Source organism: Homarus americanus, unplaced genomic scaffold (genome assembly GCF_018991925.1).
Source record: "Homarus americanus isolate GMGI-L3 unplaced genomic scaffold, GMGI_Hamer_2.0 scaffold52512, whole genome shotgun sequence".
Lineage (NCBI taxonomy): Eukaryota > Metazoa > Arthropoda > Malacostraca > Decapoda > Nephropidae > Homarus > Homarus americanus.
In genome coordinates this window covers 8512361-8532542 of record NW_024735442.1, presented here as the reverse complement: position 1 = coordinate 8532542, position 20182 = coordinate 8512361, and the positions used below count along the sequence as shown (strand labels likewise).

General features: G+C 39.8%; 1 protein-coding gene across 1 annotated transcript; it reads left to right on the top strand.

The window, feature by feature from the left end:
• The first annotated feature begins 2849 nt into the window (after positions 1 to 2849).
• Positions 2850 to 3654, top strand: LOC121870902 (salivary glue protein Sgs-3-like). Its single transcript, XM_042372874.1, has 2 exons — positions 2850 to 3300; positions 3596 to 3654. The coding sequence occupies exons 1-2, from the start codon at positions 2850 to 2852 to the stop codon at positions 3652 to 3654; spliced, it is 510 nt and encodes a 169-aa protein (XP_042228808.1).
• Positions 3655 to 20182: the final 16528 nt, after the last annotated feature.

Here is a 20182-nt window from a genome sequence, read left to right as displayed (position 1 = left end):
TGTCGAATACCAAATTGCAGGTTACAAATTATTCCATACCGATAGGAAGATTAGAAAAGGAGGCGGAGTAGCAATCTGTCAGGGATAATCTGAAGTGTGAAATAAATAAGGAAATTAAAACTGAGCAGAATACAGAAACAATTTGGGTAGAATTAATCGATGGTAGGGAAATATTAATCACTGGAGTAATATATAGACCTCCTAATCTTGACAGAGTTAATGAGCGACTTATTTGTGATGAAGTGCCCCGGGCTTCCATACATAGCAAAGTCTGTATAGTAGGCGACTTTAACTTTAGCCAAATAGATTGGATTGACCTTGCGGGTAACTCAGAATCAGAGGATTTTCTTGAAACAATCCAGGACTGTTTCCTAAGCCAACATATAACCGAACCCACCCGGGGTAATAATATACTCGATTTAGTTCTGTCAAACAGAGAAAACCTCATTATCAATGTCGAGACGAGGAACAAACTTGCTAACAGCGATCACAAAGAAATTAGATTCCAGTTAGAATTTCAGGGTAGCCACAAGGAAAATTCCACTAGTTATCTGACAGTGATGTCAGATAACGAGGGAACTGTTTTCAGATGAGGTTCCTCCTTTCTGTTGTAAGTAATACTGCTGCTTTAGTCTAACTTTAATGCATTTAATATTTCTTAATAATTTTGATATCATGTATAATTTTTGTTCCCCAGTGTAGCGTCTTAAGCCAGGCGAATATGTTTGTGTACCATTATTGATTTGGGTTGTAGTGTTGGAGGGAATAGAAGTGTCAAATTTTACAGTGCGTCTCATTCACCCCAATCACAGGTGCTATTTTTCCACGGGTCATGGAGAATGTGACTAAAAAAATTCATAATACCACTATACCGATTTTTACGAAACTTGGTTGGAGTCTCGCCGGAAACAAATTATCTTAGTGTTTGAGAAATTGGGTCAAACATCACGTCCAAATATTAAATACCCAACTATGGAGGTGCCACCAAAATAAGTAAACCGACCTTAGTAAAGCTTGACATTTAGGTTTTACATTGAATGAGATAGTAAGGCCACCTTAAGAGGTGATATTTGATATTTGACAAACGTTTAAAAAAACTGGATCTCGGTGAGATGTGATAGGTGGGCTTTCGGGATCAAGGAGGACCATTAGTCAACATACATTGGTGAGTAAAGCATGACATTATGTAGATAGTCCATTTTCTCACTTTATCCTCCTCCTTTCACTTCAACTCTTCCCATTTACTCTCCACTTTTCTTACTTCTCCCTGATCTACCCGTGAGAGGGACGGGGGGCCCTCCCGCATGGCCCACCGTAGCGTGTAGGTCGAGATATAAAGATTTAAAGTGGCTTGGATGATCTAAAAGAGGACGCCATTAGACTTTTAGAGAGTAAAATTTAGATATTTTTTCGTCTGAAGTTCGCCTTAAAACCTCGACGCACTTAATATTCTCTCTTGAGAAGTGTTTAAAAGTATTATGAAGCTAATTGCATTAAGGCTTCAGCGCGCGAGCCTTATAAAGATATAATTCTGTATAAGATAATGAGAGAGCCTGGGAGGGGAGGTCGGTCCAGCTCAGGGATAAAAATGAGGAACCAGAGGCGAATTAATGGAGTCTTTTACGGCCTGTGCTGCCTTTGTCGCGTCTCTGGGGACCCTTTCAAACTTTCTTCGCCCATTAGATGAGTACGGAGGGTGGGGGGGGGGGGAGGGGCTCATATTGTCACCCTAGTGTCTGTGTCGGCGTTTTCCTCTGCGTCTGCGTCCGATTTGGGTAGATTTTTTGGTCGAATTACATGGAGTAAATTTTCTACTTTATTAATCAATATTAATAGCACTTTGTATAATATTGTTAAATATTAGAGGAATATTAAAGACCTGTCGTCTTCTCTCCTCTCAGCGCATCTCCACATTAACCCGGCCTCGTAACTTGAACCCTGATTTTGGTTATTATAGTTTAAATCCAGTTAGTTAGATAATGACATGTTAGGTTAGGTTACTTTAACTTATGTTAGGTTTCAGGTTGGACCTGGTTCCGGGTTCGGTTTAGATTGATTCTTGGTCGTTTTACTACAGGTTTATAGGATTGGTGGTCGACCGATGTTTCATAAGTTAACAAGATTATTGACTCAATTAAAGCCAATCTGGAGTCCATGCCAGTTATCTCAAAATCGAAAATTAATGGCGAAAAATTACATCTGTTTCACACCTGTAAAGGCGTTAAGGTATATGCATACATGGTTATTGAGCACTCGAGTAAAGTCCCTTCAAGTTGACGTCTATCTTTTACTGATCAAGAGTCAGTTTACAGTGCCAGGACGTGCAGTACCAGCACAGGACTACTATTATAATATATAAATAATAGGTACAATTGGTTGAGACTTGTTTTACCCATTTTCAAGTGATGCTGACAACAGAACCCGTCAGCTGTACATCCCTTGTTTATGAAATATATATCCTGTGTCTGTGTATAAAAGCTTGCGTATGTATTTGAAATCGGTTTTCCTGGTGCTTTGGCATGTACTGAAGTCATCTTAATATAATTGAATTTATATTTTCTACCCCACTATGGAAATTCCACACCACAGTCATGTTTCCTCATATACAATGTTTTTCGAACATGAATAGATTCAGCTATCAAGACTCTATCTAACCAACATAAACTAAGCCTAATCATACTTTAAATTAATGTATATTAGTAAAACCTAATTTAACCTTATTTACTCTAACCTAACCTAACAACTTAGCTTACTGAACTCTACTTGCACTAACCTTTTTAAAGCTACAGTATATTATTTTATCTAATCCAATAATGACTCTGTTTATGACCATCACCACATATACCAGGATGAAGGCTATTGTCACCACCACTACCAGGATGAAGGCTATTGTCACCACCACTACCAGGATGAAGGCTATTGTCACCACCACTACCAGGATGAAGGCTATTGTCACCACCACTACCAGGATGAAGGCTATTGTCACCACCACTACCAGGATGAAGGCTATTGTCACCACCACTTCCAAGATGAAGGCTATTGTCACCACCACTTCCAGGTTGAAGGCTATTGTCACCACCACTACCAGGATGAAGGCTGTTGTCACCACCACTACCAGGATGAAGGTTATTGTCACCACCACTACCAGGAGGAAAATAAATGTCACTACCACCACCAAAATGAAGTTCATACTCACTACATCTACCAGAATGATGGTTATGGGATCCGGACAAAAGCCCCCAGGACAAAATAAAACCGGAAAAAAGAACCCTGGACAAAACCTATCAGTTAAAGTGCGAAGTAGGACAAAAGCCAACTCATTTACAGTGCAAAATAAGTTAGGTTAGGTTTAATTTGGTTTTATTAGATTAGATTATATTAGGTTAGGTTAGGTTGGGTTGGGTTAGATTAGGTTAGGTTAAGTTAGGAAAGGTATTGCAGTCTTATGATATAATAAATGTATTATTTTACATGTCAGAAAGGTGTTCATAACTCTCAATAATAAAGAATATAAATAATTATCTAAAATTATTATTATTATTTATTTGTCCTAAGGGGCTTTTGTCTCACACTCAATAGTTATAATCGAATGTAGGAGAAAATGGCACAGAAAGACTGGCAATAGGAAAATATGGCATCGGGAAAAAGGCATAATCATCAGACTAGGTTACTGGGAGAAAATGGCACATTAATTTTTATTGACATGTTTTCGCAAAAAATTTATAACGTTTCTTACTGAAACTTACCTACGTATTATTGGACAAAGGAAGGCTATAGGTAGGAGAATGTATCAAACTAAAACACGAGATATGATCGAGGTGTATAAATGGAAGTCAGGGCTAAACAAAGATGATATAACAAGTTACCAAACGTTAGCTCGTAAGTTCGTTTGTGGTTCGTGAGCTCGAAGTGAAATTTGTTGTGCCATGTTTTTCTAGTGTGAAAATTGTGCTATTTTTTCTTGTGCCATATTTTCCGGTGCTATTTTTTCCGAGTACCTTATAGTCACCACCACTACCAGGATGGTTGTCATTGTCACCACCACTACCAGATGATGGAAATAGTCACCATCATTACCAGGATGATTGTCATAGTCACCACCACTACCAGGATGATAGTCATAGTCACCACACCTTTACCAGGATGATAAAAAAGTCACCACCACTACCAGGAAGATAGTCATAGTCACCATCACTACCAGGATGATAGTCATAGTCGCCACCACTGCCAGGATTATGGTCATAGTCACCACCACAACCAAAATAATAGTCATAGCAACCACCACTACCAGACTGATAGTCAAAGTCGCCACCACTACCAAGATGATGTCCATGGTCACTGCAGGAACCATAAGCGTGTTGCTGGTCTCTATGGGGAAATACGCGCGTCAAGACCATCGCCTCAGACTCGGTTTATGACCCTCGGGTCTGTCTAATTTCCGGTGCGGACGTGCGAGTGTTGATCTCGGGAGTCTCTCTCTCTCTCTCTCTCTCTCTCTCTCTCAGAGCAGAACATATTATGACCGCTAATTACTTTCCTGTATCATAGTATCAAAATCACTATTATCCACAATCCTCATATTTTCACCATCACTATCATCCCTCACCCCTATCATCCCTAACCACTATTACCCCCTCACCACAATCATCTCTCACCACTATCTTCCTTCACTGCAATCAACCCTCACCACTATCATTTCTCACCACTATCATTTCTCACCACTATCATCCCTTACCACAATCATCCTTCACCACTACACCCATCACCACAATCATCACTCACCTCTATCACCCTCACCACTATCATCTTTCACCACAATCTTCCCTCACTACTATAACCCCTTACTACTATCACTTCTAACCACGATCATCCCTCACCACTAACCCGTTTACCACTATCACCCCTCACCACTACTACCTCTCACTATTATCCATCAACACGATCACCCATTCACCACTATAATTCCTCATCACTATTACCCATCACCGTTATCCCCCTTCACCCTATCATCATTCACCACAATCAACCCTCATCACAATCATTTCTTATCACGATCACCCCTCGCCACAATCATTCCTCACCATATCCCCCTTCACCACTATCATCCCTCACTACTATCATCCTTAACCATTATCATTCTTCACAGATATTACCCCTCACCAGTATGTCTGCTAAAATAAACACCAATCTGACTCCTCACCAATCTTGTATGACGTCCCCTAAGGTTCCATTCTCGGTCCAGTACTGTTTTTGTTGTACATAAACGATATAGTCGTCGCCAGCACACTCATAAAATACAACTTATTTTCAGACGATAGTAATCTCTATGCCAGCAACTCGGACATCCAATCCTTGATGAGAACTATGAATACTGAATTAACTAAAGTCAGGACCTGGGTAATACTTAATAAACTGACCTTAAAAATCGAAAAAAACCACTACACCATCTTTCACAGAAGGAAAAATTTACCCCGAGATTTGGACCCCTGTACCTTGGTAATACAGTCCTCAAACATGAATGAAATACTAAATTCCTCTGAGTTATTGTTGATGAGAAGCTTAACTGGAAAAACCACATACAAGCCATTCACAGTAAAGTCAATAAACAGTGCGGTATCATGTATCGCAATAAACAGTGCGGTATCATGTATCGCACTCGACAGTCACTCATTCTTACAGCAATGAAAGAACTCTATTATGATCTTGTTTACCAACACCTGATACACTGCCACACACTATAGGGGGCATCTGGCTCTTCAAAAACCCAATCCCTGGTTACTGCACAAAAGAGAGTTATGAGGACAATGACCTACTTGAAAAAAACAGATCACACAAGCGAACAATTTGCTAAATTGAAAATTAAAAAATTCTAGGATATTAACACCTACTGTTGTGCCCTATTTGTTTACACTCTGTCAATCACTTGCTTTACAACAATTATTTCCAGCTCCGGAATAATCAGAGATACAACTTAAGGCACCAAGAGCTACTAAGACCACCCCCCATGCACTCCTCTCAGTCCCAGACTTCCATAAAATATCATGGTGTGAAGGTGTGGAAAAACGTACCCCCAACAATCCGAGCAAAGACTCAGCTCCCTTCATTTAAATCATCTTAAAAAATATCTATTGTCTAAATATTAATATTTCTTGTAGTACTTACTTTAAATACCTGTTTTTATTGTACCATCAAAAACGTTTTATCAGAAATTATCATATAGATAGATAAGAAATTAATATTGAAAAAAAATAACTTAAGCGAGATAGTAGTGACTACAGGTGTAGTAACGATGTTAGTAAGCAAATAGACAAACTAAAGCCTAATAAGTCACCAGGTCCCGATGAGATATTTGCCAGATTGTTAAAGGAATGTAAGGAAGAGCTTAGTATGCCTTTAGCAAATTTTTTTAAATGTCCTTAAAAACGGGTGTAGTACCAGAATCCTGGGGGATAGGGAATGTAATTCCGATTTTCAAGAATGGAGATAGATTACGATCCTCTAACTACCGTTCAATCAGTATAACATCAATTGCCGGCAAATTACTGGAAGCAATCATTTCAAACTCTATTCGAAATCACCTGCAGAAGCACAAGTTGATCAATGATTCCCAACATGGCATCATAAGTGGGCGTTCATGTCTAAGTAATATATTAACATTCTTTTCACTGTTTTTGATTCAGTAGACGAGGAGCACAATTATAATAAGAACATAAGAACATAAGAATGGAGGAAAATGCAGCGGGCCTATTGGCCCATTACTGGGCAGCCCCGTTTACACCCAACCCCTATTGCTCATATAAGCATCCAACCTATGTTTGAAGCTATTCAGCGTATTCGAGTTATTGAAGATATTTGGTAACTTGTTCCATTCATCCACTACTCTGTTTCCAAACCAGTGTTTACCTATTTTGCGCCTAAATCTAAATTTGTCTAATTTAAAACCATTGTTACGAGTTCGCTCCTGGTTGGATAGTTTGAGTACCTTTGTAATATCCCCTTTGCTTAGCCCGACTTCCATTTATACACCTCTATCAGGTCGCCCCTTGCTCTTCGTCTCTCGAGGGAGTGCAAATTAAGATGCTTTAACCTGTCTCTATACTCAAGGTTCCTAATGCCCGGGATTAGTCTTGTCATTCTCCTCTGAATTCTTTCCAAGGATTCTATATCCATTCTATAATACGGTGACCAGAACTGAACTGCGTAATCCAGGTGTGGTCTCACAAGTGCAAGATACAGTTTTAGGATGACCTCACTAGTCTTGTAACTAACACTCCTTTGTATGAACACAAGTACTTTATTAGCCTTGTTAAGAGCAAAAACACATTGTTTACTTGGCTTAAGGTTCCTACTTATCATTACTCCTAAATCTCTCTCACAGTCGGATTTCTCTATGGCATCGTTGTTCATCTGGTATCTGGTTCCCTGTTTACATCTCCTATACTGAGTACTTTACATTTGTCTACGTTGAATTTCATCTGCCATTTTTCAGACCATTCGAAAAATTTGTTTAGATCTTCCTGTAGTTTCGCCGAGTCCTCGTCAGATTTAATAACACGTCCTATTTTAGTGTCATCAGCAAATTTACTTATGTTGCTGTCTATGCCGATATCTATGTCGTTTATGTATTTAATAAATAATAATGGTACAAGTACTGAGCCTTGGGGAACTCCACTAGTGACGTTGCTCCAATGGGACTGAGTGCAGTTAATGCTCACTCCCTGTTTCCTGTCCTGTAACCACGCCCTAATCCATTTAAGGATATTACCTTTGATGCCATGTGTTTCTACCTTTCTAATTAGTCTTTCGTGGGGGACTCTGTCGACGTTAGATAATGACATGTTAGGATAGGTTACTTTAACTTATGTTAGGTTTCGGGTTGGACCTGGTTCCGGGTTCGGTTTAGATTGATTCTTGGTCGTTTTACTACAGGTTAATAGGATTGGTGGTCGACCGATGTTTCATAAGTTAACAAGATTATTGACTCAATTAAAGCCAATCTGGAGTCCATGCCAGTTATCTCAAAATCGAAAATTAATGACGAAAAATTACATCTGTTTCACACCTGTAAAGGCGTTAAGGTACACCTTCTTTCATTTGCAATTGAACAATTGACCACTTGCCTTTAACAATCAAGATTTTGGAATGACAAATTTCTATTTGCTTTCAACTATTTTCCGAATCCATTCAACAATCAGTTATTTTGATTTGACAATTTACAAAACCTTTCAACAGCCACATATCTCCGATTGCTTTCAACAGTCAACCAAACTTTTCAACAATGCGACTGAAACAATCATCATTGAAAAGAATTTGTTCAACAATCTTTAAAATCAGTAACAGCCATGAATATTTAATTTTTGAGTATACTTACACAAACATCAACAACACAATGAATTCTGGTATAAACATATGTAATTATGTAATGTCTTTAGTCTTTAGTATGTAGTAGCTACATAAAACATACGATTGCTTAAAAAGAAACAAAGAAAAAAGGGCCTTATACTAATAGCTAAATACATTGGTGTCATGATACTTCCACGAAGCAATTCACAGTAAAGGCCTCGTACACCTTGGTGGGTTGTTTCTGCCTGGCTGTAAGGTAGGGATGGAGGTAGGTGAGGGTGGGAGGGGTAGTGGGATTGGGGAGAGGAGTGTCATATCAGCATCCCGTTGACTTGCCTTCCTCCTCTGCCTCACGAATAGTAACCTGTCAGGTAAAAAAGAACCCATGAGTGTATAGAAGGTTTTTGTTGTGAATTGTTTCAAGTGGAACAAGCGGTAAGGCAGTAGGTTATACTCTATTACTGTAGACCTACTGTATATCAATTGAAGATGTCTCGGCGCTCAATACATTGAACCAAGTAGGTGTTGACATGGTTATATAGTTCTGCGACACAACATGTTCCGTGACACTAGGCAGTGCAAATTCCACGCCAAATTGCAAAGTTTCTCCCTCAGTGCATTGAGAGTCACTCCTTCTTGCCTGGCGTGGGCCGCGTTGCACCGTGGAGCTTCACGGTGGAGGTACTGCTTCAGGTATGATTTAAACACAGAGAAACAGTTTTCTATGGGGTTCAAGCAAGGAGAGTATGGAGGGAGAAATTTAAAATTCAGCTCAGGATAGGCTGCTGGGATACCGTTGTGAATTGGAGCGTTGTCTAGAACAAGTATGGATCTTGCGTCTCCGATTATTGCTGCAAGTGATGCGATGAAATCACTGAATACTTCCTTCGTCACTGAACCATAGTGAATTTCGTGATAGAGTATTCCACAGTGTTCAGCTATCGCAGCAATCACTGTCGTGTTTCTGCCACGCTGTCCACCAATGGCGCGATGCACACGCTTCCCACGTCTTGCCCTGCCGTACGTCCTCTTGGTCCACAGATTGAACCCTGGAAATGAAACATCAGTGGATGTAGTCATACTGTAATGTAATTAAACATTAACACAAGGAAAGTTGTACGATGCATCAAACTGAGATCAATATTAAGTGCTCACTCGTTACATACAGTTTACTTAAGTAATTATGTAGTACATACTACAGATAGTTGATAAGTGGTTACATAATTACATACCTGTCTCATCAATGTACACTAGTTGCTGCTGTAGACCCGTCGCCAGCATCCACGTAGCGTACGCGTGTCTCGCCTCCTTTACTGCGGGAGAATTTCTTTCTGCTGGGGAGTCACGGGACATTTTCAGTGATATCAGCTCCCCCTCCAAATAAGGCGAAAGCGTTACCTCACTGAAATGTGGTTTTGTAGGAAATATATCCATGACCTCCTCCTTTATCTCTCTCAAGGTCATCATAGGGTTTGCTTCAAGCAGCATCACTAGTATTAGATCCAGAGTTTCATTGTCGATGATCTTGTGTCTGCCTCCTGCGTGAGCCGCTTCAACCCTGTTTTCGCTTTGGTATACTCGCACAATGGAGTATGCCGTGGTGCGCTGAACTCCAAGGGCTGCTGCAACTACGAGGAAATCTTGTTCGGCTCTGTATGCCTCGATAATGCGCTCGCGATCTGTAGCACTGTTATTCGGTGCCTCCGTGGCATGCTGGAGGGGCTCGGCGACGAACTGTATACGGGAGAAGCTGCACACTCGTAATGAAAATACTGAGTGTGTAGCACACCATCTCGACTCGGTGATTCGTTACTTGCTTCAAAAGTTCGAATTAGATCAACTAGTCTTTCGATCTACGAAAAACACCAAAACATAAACTTTTTGCATAGTTATGATGTTTTAAAGATTGTTACTTAGTTTTGTAAAATGTTGAAAGTATTAGTGAATTGTCAATGAAGAATGAGACGATTGTTGAAAGCAAGTAAACATTGTCACGTGTTGAACACCTGTTGAAAAGTTTTGGATGATTGTTGAACGGAAAGTAAAGATTGTATTAATCAAGTGTAAGAATGTTGATTCCATTCGAAGATGTTGAAACCAAAAGTAACATTGTTCAATTGCAATTGAAAAAAGGTGTATATGCATACATGGTTACTGAGCACTCGAGTAAAGTCCCTTCAAGTTGACGTCTATCTTTTACTGATCAAGAGTCAGTTTACAGTGCCAGGACGTGCAGTACCAGCACAGGACTACTATTATAATATATAAATAATAGGTACAATTGGTTGAGACTTGTTTTACACATTTTCAAGAAAGTGATGCTGACTACAGAACCGGTCAGCTGTACATCCCTTGTTTATGAAATATATATCCTGTCTCTGTGTATAAAAGCTTGCTAAAGTCGAGATATACCACACCATATTTGTGCCCCTCGTCCACCGATTCGAAAACTGATGAAAAGAATGTTAATAGATTAGCTAGACATGAACGTCCGCTTGTGAAGCCATGCTGGGAATCATTGATCAATCGGTGCTTCTCCAGGTGATTTCGAATAGAGTTTGAAATGATTGCTTCCAGTAATTTGCCTACTATTGATGTTAGACTGATTGGGCGGTAGTTAGAGAATAGTGATCTATCCCCCTTCTTGAAAATCGGTATTTCTTTCGCTATCCTCCAGGATTCTGGTACTACACCTGTTTTTAAGGACATGTTAAACAACTTTGCTAAGGGCATACTGAGCTCTTCCTTACATTCATTTAATACTCTGGAAAGTATCTCATCGGGACCAGGGGACTTATTAGGCTTTAGTTTGTCTATTTTCTTACTAACATCCTTTCTATTCACTACTATGTCGCTTAATTTGTTTTCTTCACTATCTCTGAATTGAGTCGGTGCCTCGTGTATCATGTTTAAATTTTCGGTGGTGAAAACTGTTGAAAAATATTTATTCAAATTATTGCTCATTTCTCCGTCATTATCAGTGAGCTCGCCAGTATCTGACAGCATTGGTCCAATCTTTTCTCGTGTTTTATTTTGATACATTTGGTAGAATCCTTTGGGGTTTGTCTTCGCCTCCCTTGCTATACTTACCTCATTTTTCCTCTTGGCTTTCCTTATCTCGGTTTTAACCCTACTCGCCAATACCTCATAATAATCCCGGAGGTAAATTTCGCCACGAATTATCCTTCTTCCTATAGCCTTCCTTTGGCCAATGATGCTCTTTAAATAATTATTTATTCATTTAGGGTTACTGTTGTCTGATCTGCCTTTCTGCATAAAGTAACTCATTATTTAAATTGTCGTGGAACTCGGCAATCTCAGATCTCGTTATCAGGTCTGTGTCATCTGTAAGGTTCACGCCCAAGCGCGACACCCCCTCTCTCAGCTGCCTCTTTAAACTGTCAAAGTTTGCCCTTTTGAAATCTGGTACTTTAGTGAAATTTTTCTTACGTCTGCCCTGAAAATCTAACTGGAATCTAATTTCTTTGTGATCGCTGTTTGCAAGTTCGTTCCCTACCTCGACATTGCTAATGAGGTTTTCACTGTTCGACAGAACTAAATCGAGTATATTATTACGCCCGGTAGGTTCGGTTATATGTTGACTTATGAAACAGTCCTGGATCGTTTCGAGAAAATCCTCTGATTCTGAGTTACCCGTAAGGTCAGTCCAATCTATTTGGCCAAGGTTAAAGTCGCCTACTATACAAACTTTGTTGTGTATGGAAGCCCTGCGCATTTCATCCCAGATAATTCACTCATTGACTCTATCAAGATTAGGAGGTCTATATATTCCTCTGTGATTAATTTTTCGCTACCGTCGATTAATTCTATCCAAATTGTTTCTGTATTCTGCTCAGTTTTTATTTCCTTATTTATTTCACACTTCAGATTATCCCTGACATAGATTGCTATTCCGCCTCCTTTCCTGGTCTGCCTATCGGTATGGAACAATTTGTAACCCGCAATTTGGTATTCGACCGGTAACTCACGTGAATCTAGGTTGATCCATGTTTCAGTGAATGCTATTATATCGATTTTTTCGGTACATACCAAGGCCGTAATATCATCCATTTTGTTTCTCATACTTCTACTGTTCGCGTAGTAGACATTTAAGTTAGTTGTGTTATGAGTCCTCCCTTTACCGCGTTTAGGTTTAAACTCCCTGTCTAATTTAGTTTTGTCATCATTCCTAACACTATTTGCCTGTAATCTTTCACTTTGTTTACCCGCTCCCACTGCAGTCTCCTCCACCCCCGTGCCCATATGTTCCCCTAGCAGTTTAAAGACTTCGATATCTTTTGAACCGCCCCTCTAGAGACCAAGCCAGGGTTGCCACCCCATCCCGAGACAGGTGTACCCCATCCCTAGCATAAAGGTCCCTTCTGCCGTAGAAGTTGTACCTCGACAGTCTCCCACGAAAGATTAATAAGAAAATTGGAGGCTCATGGCATTAAAGGAGATATTCTAAAATAGATTAGGGCATGGTTACATGACAGGAAAGAGCGAGTGAACATTAATCGCACTAAATCAGATTGGAGCAACGTCACTAGTGTAGTTCCCCGAGGCTCAGTACTTGGACCATTACTATTTATTATATACATAAACGACATAGATATCAGCGTAGACAGCAACATAAGCAAATTTGCTGATGACACTTAAATAGGGCATGTAATTAAATCTGACGAGGACTCCGCAAAACTACAGGAAGATGTAAAAAAAATTTCCAATGGTCTGAAAAATGGCAGATGAAATTCAATGTGGACAAATGTAAAGTAGTCAGTGTAGGAGATGAGCAACAATGTTATTGAGAAATTAGAATGTGAGAAAGATTTATGAGTAATGATAAGTAGTAATCTTAAGCCAAGTAAACAATGTGTTTTTGCTCGAAACAAGGCAAATAAAGTACTTGGGTTCATACAAAGGAGTGTTAGTTACAAGACTAGTGAGGTCATCCTAAAACAATATCTTGCTCTTGTGAGACCTCACTTGGATTACGCAGTTCAATTTTGGTCACCGCATTACAGAATGGATATAGAATCCTTGGAAAGAATTCAGAGGAGAATAACAAGACTAATCCTAGGCATTAGGAACCTTGAGTACAGAGACAGGTTAAAGCATCTTATTTTGCACTCCCTCGAGAGACGTAGAGTTAGAGGCAATATGATAAAGGTGTATAAATAAAAGTCAGGGCTAAAGAAAGGGGACTTTACAAAGGTACTCAAACTATCCAACCAGGAGCAAACTCATAAAAATGGTTTTAAATTTGACAAATTTAGATTTAGGCGCGAAATAGGTAGACATTGGTTTGGAAATAGAGTAGTGGACGATTGGAACAAGTTACCAAATATCATCATTAACTCGAATACGCTGGATAGCTTCAAACATAGGTTGGATGGATATATGAGCAATATGGGTTGGGTGTAAATGGGACTGCCCAGTATTGGCCAATAGGCCCGCTGCAGTTTCCTCCATTCTTACGTTCTTATGTTCTTATTTACCAACTAGACAGCTCTGTCCTCTTGTTCATCCTTAATACAACCCATGTTTTACTGCTTCCCTCATTATCTCTATGTTTTTCAATTCCCTTTAACTTATGTATATACTTATAATATAAATGTAAACAAAATAAATATATAAATAAATAAATATCGATGTGATAACCGTTGTAACATTCTGATATGCTTTTATTACCACCATGCTATGTGTACTATTCCAGATGATATTAAATGTTACATAATACTTCCTTGAGATAAATGTACAGTATACAGTATATCAGGTGCCTACACGAGAGCTCAGGCTCTCATCTGGCTCAGCCATGATAATATTGTTATTATTATCGACTCTCTATCTGTGTTTTTCTGGCTAAATATACTGTTTCAATAAATCAATCACCACTATCACCCCTTCACCATCATCACCCCTCATCACTATTACCCTTCACTACTATCATCTTTCACCACTATAACCCCTCACCATTATCATCCTTCACCATTATCATTCTTCACCGCTATTCTTCCTCACCACTATCATCTATCACTGTCATCCCTCACTACCATCACCCCTCAACACTATTACCCTTCACCACTTTCGCCCCTCATCACTATTACCCCACACCACTATTAAACTGCACCATTATCATTCTTTACCGCTATTCCCTCTCACCACAATCATCCCTCTCCACCATCACTCCTCACCATTATCATCTCTCACCACTATCGCTCCTTATCACCATTATCTTTTACCACTATCACCCTTCACCACTATTACCCCACATCACTATCACCCAAAACCATTACCACCCTTTACCACTATCCCCCCTCACCACTATCACTAATCACCATCATCTTTCACCACTATCATCTCCCACTACTATCACCCTACATCACTGTAATGAGGGGGTTTTCTTAAGTGTAGAAAGCATAGATAGAAGTTATTAGTTGTAGGATTGTAAAGTGAGTGAGTTTGGTAGCGTGGCCGATTAGTTATTTAACTGTTAAATATTCTTAGCGGGAATTTTCTAAACACCACCCTAAGTACAGCTATTTATTGTTAAACTCAATGACACGGACACATAAGTAAATCACTACATCGAAGTTCCTAGTCACTGCCTCTCGAACACAACATGAAATGGATACACTTCCCACCGTAAGTAACTCACCCTATGGATAGCTCTCACAAAGACTCACGTGTGACATGAGGGAGGCCCAGCAGGTGCTGTTGAAGGGAGTACTGGACTATTGCTCCTGTGGGAAACTCTGTTAGCTGGAGATGCAGTGCTGGGGAGGGAAGTCTCCCTCTGGGGAGGAGCTGTCGGCTCCCTCCCTATTACAATAATAATCCGAATGCTAATGTCCTTGGTTGGTTGGTTGGTTATACAGAGAGAAGAGAGCAGTAGCTCTGAGAGTGGAAGAAGGGTATAGTACAAGGTAAAGTTCAGAAGTGGGAAGTAGAGGAGAAGGTTAACAGCAGGTGGGCTATCCACCTTGCGGAGACGGGTTTTTTTGTCTTCCGTAACTGTGCTGCCTTAGTGGTTCATGGGGTTAGGGAAGGCCGGTCTCAGCCAAGCTAAGCTAAGTTATTCTAAGTTGTCCTTGGGACATATTATCTTAGGGGGGGGGGTCCCTCCAGGTCCTTGTGGCACTGGAGGGATGATCCCCATCTTTTTTTTTTTTTTGGTGAACTATTTAGGTCATTTGTTTATTTGTGGGGTCCCTCCAGGTCCTTGTGTGACTGGAGAGTTGTGCCCATCTTTTGGTTCTTATTTGTTGTTATTTTTTATTGTTATTTTATTGTTATTGTGTATATAGAGGCTCTGGTTCTTCATTATCATTTTTCCTGCTTCTAGGCCACCATCTGTGTGATGTGTTGTTGTTTTCCTCGATTAGTTTGTTTAGTATGGGATCCTGTTCTTGCTGGATTTTTTCCCATATTGCATTTGCTTGGGTGTGTATTCTGATGTTGAGTGGGTCTATGCCGTGTTCTGTGTGTATGTCTTGTACTGTTTGTGTGTATGGTGGTTGGTGTTTTGCCGCTCTTCTGAGGGCTATATTTTGCACTGCTTGATATTTAAGTTGATTAGTTCTTGCGATTGTGTTCAGAGGTATCGGAGGGTATTCTAAGTGTGGTCTGATCAGTGCTTTGTATAGGTGCAATTGCGTGTTGGTGTCCAATTGGCGGAATCTTCTGAGCTTTGTAAGTTGTGATCTTGCCATAGCTATTCTTTCATTGATGTGAGGGATTATTCCGCTTCTGGATATCTTGAGTCCCAATGTTTTTCCCTTGGCAACATATGGTATTTGTTGGTTATTGATAATAATAGGGCATGGGTTCGTTTTTGCGATGTGAATTATTTGGAGTTTTTGGACATTGGTTTTTATCTTCCATTTTCGCTCATAGTTGTTTATTATCTCTATTTCTCTGCATGTTCTAATGGCCATCATTTGTTTGGATTTTCCCGGGTACCTGATTATCTGTGTTACATCATCTGCGTATGCTATATATTCTGATTGCCGTGGTTGCGGCATATCTGCCGTATATACAGTGTATAACGTCGGTGATATATTACTGCCTTGGGGAACTCCGCTATAAAGGTTGAAGGTTTGTCGTAGATGGTTGTCGATGATTAATTTGGCCTTTCTGTTATCTAAGAAATTGCATAGTAGTGCTGTGATATTGGTAGGCATGTCCAATTTGATTATTTTTAACTTCAGTCCTTCATGCCAGACTTTATCAAATGCTTTTGAAACATCTCTTAGAATTATATTGGATTGTTCTTTATTACTTGCAGCATTTGCAATTGATTCGTATATTAGTGCTATTGCTGTATTGGTTCCTCGGTTTTTTCGAAAGCCGTGCTGTCTCGGGTTATATTTGTTTTCTTGGTCTAGAAAATTTCTGAGTCTGTGGTTAATTATTTTTTCCAATATTTTTCCGGGTGTTTCCAGTAATGAGATAGGTCTGTAGTTTTCTGCTTGAGTATGGTTCTTTCCTGCTTTCGGGATGAGTCCGATTTTGGCTAATTTAAATTTGGTAGGGAAAAAGCCAGTTGCAAGTGAGGCGTTGTATATATTTTTGAGCTGTTCGATCATAGACTGAGGAATGTTTTGTAGTACGATTTTATTAATTTGGATTATGCCAGGTGCTTTATTCTTGAAGCTTGCTATTGTTTTTACAATATCATTTTGAGTTAGAGGAGCAATTATTGGGTTGTTGATGTTTAATGAATTGAGGTTAATTTTTACGGTGGGTTTCCATTTCTCTGTGTACTGGCTCAAATATGTTCTAGTTGCCTGTTCTGTTTCTTGGCAGAAGCTTCTATTATCATCGTCGTTGATTCTGAATATGTCTTTCCAGAATTCTCTAAATATTGGTTCTTTATCGTGTGGTTCTGTTGCCTTTCTACCATTTTTGTCCTTTATGTAACTAGTTTCTTCTGAATTAGTTCCCATTAGGTTTTTTATTTTTTTCCAGAATGCTTTTGGATTTCTGTAATCTGCTTGTGTATCCTGGATCAGTTTGTTCCATTTTTCATTGTGTTTGTTCTTGCTTATGTCTTTCAGTTCTTCTTTTAGATTCCTGTATAATATTCTGTTGTCATTGCTCCACCCGTGTTTTTGTGTATTCAAAAAGATTGGTGAATCTAGTTTGGATCATTTTCTCTTCATATGTTAATTGTGCATGTGGTAATGTACGGTATGTTGTTTTTGGGATGTTGTTTTGCATTGCTGTTGTTACTTCATTGTACCATGTATCCAGCGATTTGTCAATCTCAGTTGTGTCTTTGTTGTGTAGGAGTGTTGGTTCGTTTTTGCTGAGATCCAATTTAAATTTATCCCAATTTGCTCTATTAAGTGAAAATCTTGGGATTGATGGAATTTGTATCGGGGATGTGGATAAAGTTGCTATTATGGGTAAATGATCACTGGTTGTTGTGGGTCCAGCTTTTAGATGTACGTTTAGATGGTGATGCCTATTGGTTAAAACAATGTCAGGTTTCCCAGTGTTACCGGCTGATACGTAAGTTGCGAAGTCGGGCCCAAGGTGTGTTATTGTCCCGTGTTCGATGAGAACATGTAGAATTTTTCCTCCTGGGTTTGTGATATTGTTTCCTAAGGTTGTGTGTTTAGCATTGAGGTCTCCTATGAAGTATGCTGGATTGTTTTGCCTCATTAGTTTTAAGATGTCCCCTGTAGGGAATATTGGCCTTCTGAATGTTAAATATGACGTTCCGATTGATATTGGGCCTCTGGTTGTATTTACTTCGGCTGCAAGAAAGTTGCTATGAAAGTTATCAATGATTTTGTATTGTATGTTACGTTTTATATCTATTGCTATGCCGTCGTGTGGTTCATCGTGTATGTTCATTTGATGTACATGGTAGTTAAAGATCTTGATTTTGTCACCTTTTTTCCGACCATGTGCGTTGATAAGGATGATGTCTGGGTCTATTGTGCTGTATATGTTGGTGAGTTCTGATTTCCTCGTCAGATTCCAGGCAAGGACGTTGTGTTGAATTATCTTTAATAATTTATTTTGTGTAATCGTGGATCCCGAGAACTTGGTGTAGGGTGTTTGCTGGCTCGTGTATCTCCTGGTGAGTGTCTACTCCTTTCCTCCTTCAATCCCGTTCTGATTTTCTTAAATTTAGTTACATCCACCCTTTCAATTCTATTGTATTTGGTGTTTATAAGTCCTGCAGTTATCAATTGGTCTATATAGGTTTCTTCTACCCTATCGTCTTCGTAGGTGAATTTTACTGTGCCTTCCTTGATTTCCTGCAGAAGTCTGTCATTTGTAATTGTAGGTGGTGTGTTGACTGAGTAGAAGCGGATGCCGATCTCATTGCCTAGATCTGCTGGCTGCACCTCGCTTGGTGAAGATGGGGGGGGGCACGATGGCCAGAGTGGAATTCTTTTCTTAATTTCGCTTTGGTTGGATCAGCTATTGCAGGTTGTGGTTTCTCTGTTTGCTGAGTTGTGGAATCTGATGATTTGCGGTGTGGTGTGACTGCTTGGGTGATAGGGTCTATTTCCATGACGGTTTCTTCTGTGCCTAGTTTGGTTATGTGCTCCTGTGGTTTCGTTACTCCCAGGCTACTCTCGGTGACAATTTTAAATATTTCTGTTGAGGGGGCGTCATCTGGAAATTTTACCTCTGGCAGATTGTTTGCCGCAAACATTTCCCTAATCGTTTTTCCGAATGTTCCTGGTTTTGCAATGTTGTTAATGTGTGCATGTATGATACTAGTTAGGATCGTGAAAGGTAATCCTTCACTCAGATTGAGGTATGTCGGTTGCATGAGGGGATTTTCTTTAGTTTTCTTCAGGACTTTGGAAGTGGTATCTTGTAGCTTTGCAATTGCTGCGTATGTTTTGTTAGGGTCTGTTTCAATCTTCTTATTTGTCCTTTCTTTTTCTCTCAGGTTTCTGATTATTTCTTTCCTTATGGGACAACGCGCTGCTAGTGTTCGGTGGTTCCCATTACAGTTCAGGCATTTGGGGTTATCTTTGTTGCTGCATTCTCTGAATGTGTGGCCCTCTGTTGCACATTCGGAGCAGAACTTCTTATCTTTTAGTGGACAATTTACGGCTAGATGATTATATTTGTAACAGTTCCAACACGGTGTTATTGGAAAAAATTCCTCCTGCTCAATTTGATGTTTTGTCAGATGGTAGTGGGAAATACAGAGGCCATTCTCTAGGGTTTTTTGTGTCATGGAGATCTCTCCAAACCTGACCTTCATCATGGTAGGAGCACCAGGCATTAGCCCAACCTCCTCAACTCTGGCCAATGTGTTCTTCTCTTCTATGATATTGGCAATATTACTTGGTGTTTGTTTCAGTATGTTTTTATCTACCCTTTTAATTACAATGGATTTTTTTGCTCGTAGTTGTGGTGGTATTACTATTTCGAATCCTTGTTCTTTTAATTTCTTTGTTGATTCGACAGAGAGCATATTATCTACATCTTTTTCTTCAAGGCACAGGACTATGTAGGGGAGTCCTTTGTTTCTATCAACGCGGCGAATTTGATGTTTAGCTGGGCACACAGTAGTATACCCAGTTCCTCCTTGCGTTTTTCTGATACGCCCCCCAAGAGGGAGCGTACCCGTATCCTGTTTCCGGTTATCCTAGTCATTTGCATTTGGTCGTTCTCCGTGGCATCAGTCTTGTTGTGGTTTTTTCAGGTACCCTACCTATTCCGGGCGAGCAACCTAAACACAGGAATTACAGCACTCCCCACCGCCACTTGCTGGTCGAGTGGTCGTAGCGTGGTTCCTGTGTCACTCACCCAGGAGCCCCGTTAGGGGAACCTATATCCCTATTGTTTGAGATTGCTC

Bases quoted from the DNA above. Each gene is read 5' to 3' on its own strand.
- LOC121870902 (XM_042372874.1), top strand. From the start codon at position 2,850: ATGAAGGCTATTGTCACCACCACTACCAGGATGAAGGCTATTGTCACC. The intron at 3,301-3,595 runs GTAGGACAAAAG...AATCGAATGTAG, and splicing joins CCTATCAGTTAAAGTGCGAA to GAGAAAATGGCACAGAAAGA.